Source organism: Acomys minous (genome assembly GCF_964271855.1).
Source record: "Acomys minous genome assembly, chromosome: 8".
In the NCBI taxonomy this organism is placed as follows: domain Eukaryota; kingdom Metazoa; phylum Chordata; class Mammalia; order Rodentia; family Muridae; genus Acomys; species Acomys minous.
In genome coordinates this window covers 33,855,409-33,867,559 of record NC_140489.1, presented here as the reverse complement: position 1 = coordinate 33,867,559, position 12,151 = coordinate 33,855,409, and the positions used below count along the sequence as shown (strand labels likewise).

The 12,151-nt window shown below is 37.4% G+C and overlaps 1 protein-coding gene across 4 annotated transcripts in view; it reads left to right on the top strand.

The window, feature by feature from the left end:
* The window catches only part of RBM25 (RNA binding motif protein 25), a 46,820-nt gene extending 36,021 nt beyond the window's left edge, over window positions 1-10,799 (top strand). For all 4 annotated transcript variants that reach the window (XM_084792070.1, XM_084792069.1, XM_084792071.1 and 1 more), the window contains 7 exons: window positions 132-205; window positions 1,180-1,330; window positions 1,981-2,305; window positions 2,680-2,954; window positions 4,521-4,619; window positions 5,838-5,885; window positions 9,240-10,799. In XM_084792070.1, coding sequence (XP_084648196.1) covers window positions 132-205; window positions 1,180-1,330; window positions 1,981-2,305; window positions 2,680-2,954; window positions 4,521-4,619; window positions 5,838-5,885; window positions 9,240-9,332 — 1,065 coding nt within the window. In that variant the 3' untranslated portion in view covers window positions 9,333-10,799. The remainder of the gene's footprint in view (window positions 1-131; window positions 206-1,179; window positions 1,331-1,980; window positions 2,306-2,679; window positions 2,955-4,520; window positions 4,620-5,837; window positions 5,886-9,239) is intronic.
* Window positions 10,800-12,151: the final 1,352 nt, after the last annotated feature.

Below are 12,151 nucleotides of genomic sequence, written 5' to 3'. Positions count from 1 at the left end.
AGATAGCCCCGAGAAGTATAAATTTTAAGTGTTATGATTTGGTGAAAATATTTTCCTAAGAAAGGGGAAGGAAGTAAACTGATTCTTACCTGAGTTTTTTCTTTTATACTTTCTCCTTCATTTCTGCAAAGGCTAAAGAGGCTAAACGACTAAAAGAATTCCTAGAAGATTATGATGATGATAGAGATGACCCGAAGTACTACAGGTAAGCAAGCGTGGACTGAAAGGCTGCTCGTGACTATGCAGATGTCAGGTGTGTTCTTCTGTTAGATTCAGTAGTCCCATGTTTTAGAGGGAAGCCTATGATTGAGGTTCATTTAAAATTTTTTATTTATTATTATTTTTTTAAGATTCATTTTATTTATTGCATATGAGTGCTTTATCTGTGGAAATGGGTATCAGATTACATTATAGATGGTTGTGAGCCACCATGTGGTTGCTGAGAATTGAACTTAGGACCTCTGGAAGAGCAGGCGGTGCTCTTAACCACTGAGCCATCTCCAGCCCCTGAGGTTCATTTTTATAGCAAGTTATAGCTAACACATTTTAACTATTTAGGTTGTCCAGGAATTTGTCTTAAGTGTTTTTTGTAAGTTTCCCATCTGATCCCCACCTACCATCTCTCTATATTGATAGAACTGTAAAATTGTGGATTGAACTACTTGATCTTTAACTGGATGATACATTTTACCATATAGTCCAAGCTGGCCTTGAATTTACAACTTTATGCCTTGGCCTTTTGATTGCTGGGATTAGTGTCATTCACATTACTCCCAGTTGTTTTGGTGGGACAGTGAACCTCATACACATTAAATATTCACTCTGTATTATCTGAGTTACACCTTCATCCCCAAAGTGTATTTAGTAATTCTTATGTTGTCTTACTTTACCATCTGAAAAAATAAAATTGAGTGTTGACGCTTCATTGTGGAATAAGCACAAAACACCTGTCTTTCCCTTGAAAGTTATTTTGGCTTTTTGATATAGTAGTGTGTTTTTTCAGAATAAAATGACAACTCAATACTTGATACACATTAATGTAGACAGCACATTGTATTGGGTATTCGGCCGAGGTTAGCATTGATTTATGTGGTTTCTAGTCCTGAGAAAAGGCATTGTTGGACATTTTGGGTACTAGGCGATGATCTGATTATTAAATGAATCCTATTAATTTTGCAGAGGTAGTGCTCTTCAGAAACGGTTGCGTGATAGAGAAAAAGAAATGGAAGCTGATGAACGAGACAGGAAGAGAGAGAAGGAAGAGCTAGAGGAAATCAGACAACGTTTACTGGCGGAAGGACATCCAGATCCAGATGCAGAGCTCCAGAGGGTGAGATATTGTAGCATGTAAAATAATTTGTTTTAACTTAGATTATCATTTAAAAGTCAGTTATGATATATTTTAGTGTGTAGGTAAGTGGAATACACAACATCTTTGGGACTTGTTGCTAATAGTTGGAAGGTTATTATTAGTATTTCTGTAATTCTAGTCCAGAAATTATAAAGCTCAATTGAATCCACAACTTTGTGTATGTGTGTTTAAGGGATGGTGCACATATGGAAGCCAGAAGTCAGTCTCATGTGTCTATATATTCCACAGGAGCACTCCACCATGGTTTATCTGAGACAGTCTCATTGTTAATGCTCTTCCGGAAGAGCAACCAGTGCTTTTAATGTGAGCCATCTCTCCTGCTCCTAGTACTCAGTTTTTTGTTTTGGCTTTTTGAGACAGGTTTCTCTGTGTAGCCTTGGTTGTCCTAGACTCCCTTTATAGACCGGGTTGGCCTCGAACTCACGAGATCTTCCTGCCTCTGCCTCCCGAGTGCTAAGATTAAAAGGCGTGAGCCACCCTGGCTTCCAGGATTGAGCCTGTTGGTTAAGTAAATCTTTTTATCCACGGTTTGACATAATGTGAAAAAGAGAAGAATTTATGGTAGTAGTGTTTTCTAAAGTTAAATCAGATGGATCTTTTGCTTGCAGATGGAACAAGAGGCTGAGAGGCGCAGACAGCCTCAAATAAAGCAAGAGCCTGAATCAGAGGAAGAAGAAGAAGAAAAGCAAGAAAAAGAAGAAAAACGAGAGGAGCCCGTGGAAGAGGAAGAAGAACCAGAGCAAAAGCCATGTCTCAAACCTACTCTGAGACCCATCAGCTCTGCTCCATCTGTGTCTTCTGCCAGTGGCAACGCAACACCCAATACTCCTGGGGATGAGTCTCCTTGTGGTATTATTATTCCTCATGAAAACTCACCAGATCAACAGCAGCCCGAGGAGCATAGGCCAAAAATAGGACTAAGTCTTAAACTGGGTATGTTTGCTGCACCTTCCTTCTTTCGTCCTTTCCTCCCATGTCCCAGTAACATTGAGTTTAAGGACGAAGCCAGTCCATACATACATAGTCCTTTGGCAGGTAGATAGTAAAGTACTCAACAATGCCTTCCTAGCTCACCATTGTTTTCATAGTTCTACTAGTGCTCCTATATCTCCAGCTGCCTCGAGTTCTGAGAAGAAGTGAAAAGTTAAATTTTCTAGCACTTGTGAGTAGAGAGTTACTTTTTTACAGTTGGGATCTTTGTCGGAAAATTGTGGAAGTATATTTGCACTTTTTTGAGGGATGATGGGCTGTCAGATTTAGCATTTAGAAATGTTGGTTTTGTACTAAGATAGTGTTTTTAACTATAGGTGCTTCCAATAGTCCTGGCCAACCTAATTCTGTGAAGAGAAAGAAACTTCCTGTAGATAGTGTCTTTAACAAATTTGAGGATGAAGACAGTGATGATGTGCCCCGAAAACGGAAACTGGTTCCTTTGGATTATGGTGAAGATGATAAAAATGCCACCAAAGGCACCGTAAACACTGAAGAAAAGCGCAAGCACATTAAAAGTCTCATTGAGAAAATTCCCACAGCCAAACCTGAGCTCTTTGCTTATCCTTTGGATTGGTCTATTGTCGATTCCGTGAGTAGCACATTACATGTTGCAGCATTTGGGCTGATTTTCAATGTGATGTAGTCTTACTTGATTTTAGTAATAACAAACAGGTTGAAATAATCTTTGTCATGCTGAATCTTGTCACTAAGTAGATGCCATGACAGAGGTTTCTTGTTTTCCAGACAGGATTTCTCTGTGTAGTCCTGGCTTTCCTACAACTCACTCTAGACCAGGCTGGCCTTGAACTCAAGAGATTCACCTTCCTCTTTCTCACCAAGTGCTGGAATTATAGGCGTGTACCATTGTGTCAGACTGGGAGATGTTTTTGTATCACTGAGATAATTTCTCTCTCCAAAATCCTCCATAAAAATCATTTTATTGTAATAAACTCACCAAGAAAAATGCCACATGACTAGATTAAGACAGCCACTCAAGCACTTGCCCAATCTTAAGCTTTGTACATTTAATAAATTTGTAAATAGAAGAATTGTGATGCCATAAAGTTTTGCTTAGGATCTTAGACTTTCACTGTTAGTTAGCTTTTTTTTTTTTTTTTTTTTTTTTTAATTTTCTTCAAGACAGAGTTTCTCTGTGATAGTCACCCTGGCTGTCCTGGACTCACTTTGTAGACCAGGCTGGCCTCGAACTCACGAACATTTACCTGCCTCTGCCTCCTGAGTTCTGGGATTAAAGGCATGCGCCACTATGCCTGGCCTTAAAATTTATTTAGATTTTATTTTATGTGCATTGGTGTGGGGGCAAGGGTGTCAGATTCCTTGTAACTGGAGCTGCCATATGGGTGCTAGGAATTGAACTCAGGTCCTTCGGGACAGCAGACAGTGCTCTTAACCTCTGAGCCATCTCTCTAGCCCCGTTAGTTACATTTTTATGTTCTTATCCATCACGTACAAAATAATAAAAACAAAAATGCTGTATAGTTGAAATTAGAAAAACAGTTAGCTTTTTATCTCTTTCTTATATAATATATATTCTTTTTTCCTACATTCTTTCCTTCATTACTTAATAACTACCTTGTTCTAAGTCCTCTCTTTAAATGTTCCCCACATTCTACAGCTTAATAGTGTTTACACATGTACTAAGCAACATGACACATGTGGATTTTTTTTTTTTTTTGGTCTCTGTTTGGGTGCCCACACTCAATGCATTCATTTTTCGGCAAATTTCATTTTATATTTCTTTATATATTTTTTTTTATATGTGTACCAGATCTCATTGTCCTTTCATCAGTTCATCCATATCTTGGTTGTTTCCCTGTTCTTGTAGTGAATAGAGCAGCAAAACCATGGAAGTTCAGATGCCTCTGTGGTACAGTATAGAGTGGGTGCAATACACACACAGGTATATCCCAGATGTAGAATACTGGGTCATATGGTAGTTATGTTTATTCGTTTATTTTTGAGGCAGTATCTCAAAATGTAACACAACTGGCCTTGAACTCACAGAGGTCTGCTTGCCTCTTCTGACTCTGTGCCCCTATACTTGATTTATTTTAATCTTAAAAATTGTGAATTTTGTGTGACTGTAAGAAAAAAGTTTTAATTCATTTATTTTTAACCGGGCTTCATTTTGCAGATACTGATGGAACGCAGAATCCGGCCATGGATAAATAAGAAGATCATAGAATACATAGGTGAAGAAGAAGCTACACTAGTTGACTTTGTTTGTTCTAAGGTTGGTCTTTTCCCTTTTACCATTCCCAGCATTTATTTTAGACCCTTCCTAAAACATAAAAAGTTCCTCGGCGTACATGATAATTTAGTTTTAATTAAGTGACCTGATGTTTAAAAGAAACCTACCTCATGTCAGTCTCATCATACCACAACTTTAGTTCAGAGTCAGGACAAAATTGGTATCTGTTATCAATTACATTTTCTCTTCTTTTCTATTGTCTTGGGTTTGAATTTGGCAGAGATAAAAATTCCTCAATTGATTTGGCAGTCACCCATCTTTAGAATACTCCTGTCGTTATTAGTGTTTTGTATGTACTAACTGACTTAGAGTTCTAGGCAGACATAGTGTTTCTGTTTTATGTAACTTTTCCCTCTTTTAACCTTTTAACAATCTTAGAGTATACAAGTCACTGTTGTTATCCTTACTATATTTATATATGAATTAATTGAGGCTTATGAAAAGATGTTTCTTAACCATTATTGTACCAAATATAACAACATTTTAAATCCTATGGACTTTTTTTGTTTTGTTTTGGAGACAGTTTTATATAGCACAGGGCGACCTTGATCTTGCCTCTATTTTCTGAGTACTGAAACTAATGGCATGCACCAGTGCATGATATATTTTGTAGTGTGTCCTTAAAGCAGAGTTTGATTTTATTAATAATATGGTTATTATAGTGGGAAACACTCTATTTCCTCTATAAATGCTCTTCTTCTGCTTTGAAGAGCATAAGTGCCTATAATATAAATGTGCCAGTCTTTTATTTTGAAGAGCAAATATGTCTTCTTTGTTTATAATTATTATAGCATCAAGAGTTAAGTAGCCACGCTAGGCCCACACCTCTAATCCCAGCTCTCAGGAGGCTGAGGCAGTGAGTTCAAAACCACTCTTGTCTACAGAGTGAGTTTCAGGACAACCAGTGCTATACACTGAAACCCCTTGTTTCAAAGAAACAACAACAAAAAAACCCAGAAAGTAGCCAAGTGTAGCAGTTTTCTATAATTCTAGCACTTGGGAGTCTGAGTTAAAGGAGCCTACTTTTAAGGGCAGCCTAGGTTGCATAACATGAGGGAGAAAAAAAAAATGTACAGACTCTACAGGATGTGGCTGGGAGGTGATGGCTCAGGCACAAAAAATATTCCCCCAAATTTAGAGGTTTTGTACCTCTGGTTTTGTTTCTTCATAACATGACAGTTAATTTTCTTTTTTTTTAAGGTTATGGCACATAGTTCACCTCAGAGCATTTTAGATGATGTTGCCATGGTAAGTTGGAAGAGCATTTTTATTGTTCCCTGTCTATGTTAACAATCTACTTCATATATTTAATGCATTTTCCGATGTTTTTATTGGCCTGAATTAAAATTTGAGTATGATTGTAAAGTCGTTAGCAGTTACAATTATTAGATATCTATTCATTTAGTGTTTTGTGACAGTCTCATTCTGTAGCCCAGGCTAGCCTAGAACTCACAGCCGCCCTCCATACTAAGCCCCTTGAGTCCTGGGATTGCAGACATATACCCCGTTCCTGGAGATGTCAAGCATTTAAAACAGTTGATCTTGATTTTTTTTTTTTAAGCATTCTGATTTCCCCTTTCTTTTATTTGTATTGGTTTAATCATAGATTTGATAAGAATAGTAGACTAGTACAAAACTGGGAAGTAGATGCACAGGTGCTGAATCGATACCGTGCTTGCTGTTAAGGAATGCGCTTTCATGGAAGAGGAGCTGTGGCACCTACTAGTTGTAAGAGCGATGCAGAGAATGTAACATAGGAATCCCTCTACATGAGGCATTCAGATTCCACAACTATTTTATTTTTGGAGTGAGCAATGCTGAAAAATCAAGTTCCTAGTTGCATTTGACTTTGTATTATGGCCAGTGTTTACTTTTATTTAACATTTTGGTTTTATAAGCAGAGGGAGAGGAAGAAGTATGCATTTTAAATGACAAAGTTTTGCATGAAATATGAGGGCCAGTTACGAAGAAATGTTTTAGTACACTCTAGTTTGAGTCAAAGAACTGGTATGCCACTCAGGCAGTGGGAGATTAGATTTAAGAAACTGGGAAAAGGTTACTCTCAGTAAAATGGTAAAGTAGAACTAACTGGGCATGGAATTGCATGCCTTTAATCTCAGAATTTAGGAATCAGAAACAGGTGAGTCAAGCTCAGCCTATACTTACTGAGATTCTGTCTCAGGGGGGAAAAACCCCCATAAAATTAGTATGTTAGGGGCTGGAGAGATGGCTCAGAGGTTAAGAGCACTGTCTGCTCTTTCCAGGTCCTGAGTTCAATTCCCAGCAACCACATGGTGGCTCACAACCATCTGTAATAGGATCTAACGCCCTCTTCTGGAGTGCAGGTGTTCATGTAGGCAGAACACTGTATACATAATAAATAAATCTTTTTAAAAATATTGGTGTGTTAGTCTAAATGATGGCAAGTGCATATCGTAGACTTTAGAATTCTCAAGTGCATTGATTGTGATGCGGATTAGAGAAACATACTGGAGCTAGGTGTCAGCTTCAGGGCACATTATTTTCACCACAAACAAACATTCAGTAATTGCTTTTCACAAGAAAAGCTTTTATAGGCTTGGAGCACATGTAGATAAAACCTCTTACTGTCAAGTATGATGCTTTGCAACCAATATAGTAGAAGTGCGCTTGTGCAGGGGCACACTTTTTATAGACTAGGAACACACACACAGATCTTGTTCTTGTGTATAAGTTTTTTCAAAGTGCTTACTGCTCAAGGTTCTGTCCCCAAAACCTACTTAAAATGTTGAGCATGGTGTTATGCTTTTCCAATCCTAGAATTAGGAGGCCGAGACAGGCAGATTATTGGAGCTTGCTGTCCACCCATTCCTACTTGGTAAATCCCAGGTCCTAGTAAGAGACATTAATAGACACTGTCTTTAAAGAAGTAAGATCTTCCTTAATCTTAACAGCATAGCATCCTTGGGTGCCAGAGCCTTGTTTAATGTTAAAGGCTAAAGGCAGGAGTAGTGGTGGGAACATGATGTAGTTGATAGCAAAATAACATAGTTTATTCATTTGACAATAGAAAAAGTAAGTTATTCAGTATCCTAGTGCCCTGTGGTGATGCTGTTCACTTAATTTTGTTTACTGCCTCCTAAAGATTAGCAAATTCTCATGTAACGCTTAATTCAGTGTCATATAATATGTATTTAAGTGTTAGGTAAGATGATAGATAAGTTTGGTATGGGATAAATAAAATGAATATACATACATAATACATACATACATATCCCTAGGCTAGGTTTTTGTTTCCTTAGCTGTCCTGGACTCATTTTGTAGACCTCAAACTCACAGAAACCTGCCTGCCTCTGCTTCCCTCAGTCTGGGATTACAGACATATGCTACCACACCTGGCTATAAATTTTAAAGATTATTTATCTATTTTATGTGTATGAGGGTAATGTCTGCTTGTATGCTTGCATGACAGAAGAGGGTATCAGATCCTATGGTTGTGAGCTGCTGTGTGGTTGCTGGGAATTGAATTGAGGAACTTGGGAAGAGCAGCCAGTGCTTTTAACTGTTGAGTCATATCCCAAGCCCCATAAAATGACTATATGAAGATACATAGTTATATATTTAAGTTCTTTATAAATTATTGTTTTCCCAAGATAGGGTTTCTCTGTGTAACTCTGGATGTCTTGGAACCAGGCTGGCTAGGTTGGCCTTCAACTCACAAAGACCCACCTTCCTCTGCTTCCCAGGTGGTGGGAATAAAAGCATGTGCTGCCACTGCCCTGCACCCCACAAATTATTATTATTATTATCAATTTTTAAATTTTTTTCCTGAGACCGGATTTCTCTGTGTAGCCCTGGCTCTGCTGGACTCCCTTTGTACACCAGGCTGGCCTTGAACTCACAGTAATCCACTTGCCTTTGCCTCCTGAGTGCTGGGATTAAAGGCGTGCGCCACCATGCCTGGCTATTAATAATTTTTAAAGGATTATTTATTTATTTATTATGTATATGTATACAGTGCTCGGCCTGCATGTACTCCTTCAGGCCAGAAGAGGGTGCCTTATATTAGATGGTTGTAAGCCACTTTGTGGTTGTTGGGAATTGAACTCAGGATCTCTGGAAGAACAGTCAGTGCTCTTAACTGCTGAACCGTCTCTCCAGCCCCATAAATTATTTTCTATGGCATAGTTTTGATTTACTTACAAAGTAGCTTGGCCAAGCACGTGTAAATGTAAATTTTATATAAAACTAACATCAAAATAAAAAAGTTATCCAGAAAGTATGAAAGCAGGACTGGTTGCACATGCCTGTAATCCCAACACTTGGAAAAGGTGTAAGGTTATCCTCTGTGTCGTTTACATTTAAGGCTAGGCTGGGCTTTGTGTCTTAAAATCAAACCAGTAAACAAAAAGTATGATAAAATTAGTATATAGTAAGCCATGGAATTGGTTGAGTCATTATTCTTTTGTAACTTAAATGTTTGGTTTAAGACATTTTTCCTACTGGGCAATTGTTATTTTAAGTCATTATGTTGATTGATTGGTGGGTGGGTATTTTTTGTATGTTACTGTTGTTTTGATGCACTGATAATTATCTTTACAAGTGTTACTGTTTGTCTTCTAGGTACTAGATGAAGAAGCAGAAGTTTTTATAGTCAAAATGTGGAGATTATTGATATATGAAACAGAAGCCAAGAAAATTGGTCTTGTGAAGTAAAACATTTTTCATTCAGAGTTACATTTCAGATTTCTTCTTTCACACCCTTCAAAGGACTTTGAATTTTCTGTGTCTTCAAAGACATTTGTGAGATCTGTAATTTTTTTAATGTAGAAAATGTGAATTCTTTTGTCCTCTAATTCATTGATGCCCCGTGTATTCACTTGGTTGTAAAGCCATCTGTATCCTTGGTTCTCTTTTTACTCACCAGGCACAGGTTACTGGTATGTTTTATAAGCTGCAGCTACTGTACACAGCCTAGCTGATAGAATCTTGTTCTGCTGATTTGTTCCTTGTAAATATTAAAATGGCTCCCCAGTTTCTATTTTTTATTTTTGAAGAATTCCACCTAATATTAAAACTGTACTATATAGGCGCCAACATGAATAATTTGAATACTAGTCATACCCATCCCACTCCCCTAATCAGAAATGGCAAGCCCTTGTAAAGGCATGGAGTTTAAAACTAGAGTCCAAAAGCTAGCAGACAGCTCATGCCTAATGTATCTCTGTATTAATGTGTTTATGTGAATGTATGTATAAAAGTTTTTAAAATTTTCTTTGGGCTCCCTTAAACATTTCGTAATTCACCAATAGACTCGAAAAGGAAATTGATAACTGTGCCAACCCAAATAACTAGTGCAATTACGGTGTGAGTTTTCCAGAGCGTGGTATTCTGCAGTGAGCAGCAGTCTGATGACCAGATTTGTGTTTCTCTGTGAATAGGATAACAGATACATCACAGTCTTATCCCTCCCCTCATTTGATGGCTCAAAATTCTAAAATTCAGTACATTTTCAGTTCACTAGTCTTCATTTAATTTTGTTGTATTCCTCTTAATAAAACAAGATTAATCCCAAAAATATAATGGCAGGGAGGAGCCCACCTTCTTTAACACAAATGACCAGGGAGTGCCTCAGTGGGAGAGCTCACGTGTAGCATGACAGAGGGCCTGGGTTCTGTCCCTAGCACCAATAAATAAGTACATAAGGTAAGTTCACAAAAGAGATTTTGAGAAAACACAATAGTGATTTCACCATGGTAGTTAAATGTTTTCATCTTTCTTCCAAAGATAGATATCATTCTTGGCTGTTTTCTGCCCACAAATTTTTATTACTGGTCATCAAACTTTAAATAAACATTGATGGCATGTTTAGAGAAATCCTTGGGCTTTTATTAGTAATTCAGATCACCAGGGGGAAAATTTATTTGAAAAGTACCAAGTTCTAAACAGTTCTAACTGACAAATTAGGTGCAGCTGTTGCCATGTTTGTTTATTAAAAAGGAAAGACTGGCTGGTTAGGATAATGTAACCGAGCTTGAGTTACCAGGTTTTTCTTTTTCTTTTTCTTTTTTTTTTTTTTAACATCTTGAGGACATCCAAAACACTGTTTTTAATGTTGAACCTTGACATGGCTTCATTATGTAAATATTTCAGTTATTAAAAATGTATATATTTGATCTTGGAGATGCTTTCTTTGACTCTTGTAAATAAATGGCATTATGTTATAATTGTGTAGTGCATATACTAGAAAATAACCTCAAAATATGAGCTGAAGTTTTAAAATGAATTTATATGGTATCAGAAGATCAAAGAGAATATCCTATTTTGGATAAGACTACTACACAAATACCTCTACATAGTGTTGATAATATTTTAAGTTTGATTTCTCAAGAGAAAGTTTCCTAAAGATGGCCCTTCCACTTACAAATTTATTAACCTTCCCCCCACCCCCAGATTAGTTTACCAATAGGCCAAGACCTTGTTTTAGCAATTTGTTTCTCTGCCTTCTAAACACATTGAACATTTGCTTTGACCTCAGTGCTAGGTTTTTATTTAGCTAATACTGCCACAAAGCTTTAGTCATATACATTTACTTTACCTTGCCAGTCGCTTGGATAACTGTAAAAACTAAAGATGATGTTACTTGAAGCTTTTAGGAGTGTATACCTTATATAGCATAGCGCCCTCCTTTCAAATCCTTTCACACCCCTTCAAAACATTTCAGCCGAGCTGGGATGGTCATGTGTGTGGTAGAAAAGATGATTAAACTTATAGTTGAATATACTTTTCAGCTGGGCGTGGTGGCGCACGCCTTTAATCCCAGCACTCGGGAGGCTGTGAGTTCGAGGCCAGCCTGGTCTACAAAGTGAGTCCAGGACAGCCAAGGCTACACAGAGAGACCCTGTCTCGAAACAAAAAACAAAACAAACAAATAAAAGAATATACTTTTCAACCAGATTTTACCACTGAAAGCTTACTTTACAAATGTTTAGACATCTCAGTTTTTATCATACATCTATACATTCCTTTTAGGTATTCTATTGGTTGGTATTGCTCATTCAAGTTACAGAAACACAGACGGTCTTAACTAAAATGTTTGTTTTTTTCTTTGACCTCAAAGTGCCCTAGGACAGTGCAGATACTCTAGGATTTATCTCAGCCCCTGAGGATGTTCTTTAAATGTTCAAGTTATTTGCTTGCTTCCCTGTCTATAAATATTTCAGTTATTTTCTTTACAGTGAAGTTTCAAATAATCTGGTGTAAATACCAGCTCTGGTAGATTTTAAAAACAAAACAACAACAACAAAAACCCACAGGCTTGAGCCAAAATAGATAATTATCTGTATTTTTAAAAAACTACCATGGAACAAATAAACCTGCAAATACATATACATAGGCATCCAGTGTTTGTGGGGCCTGCTTTACCCAACTCTTTGGAGGTCTGGCTGTAGAATGAAGGCTTTTATGTCAGGGTGGTTATAGGTTTTTCTGGTGATAGTTCAGCTTTATCTATTTGCATTTGAGAGCTTGCTTTC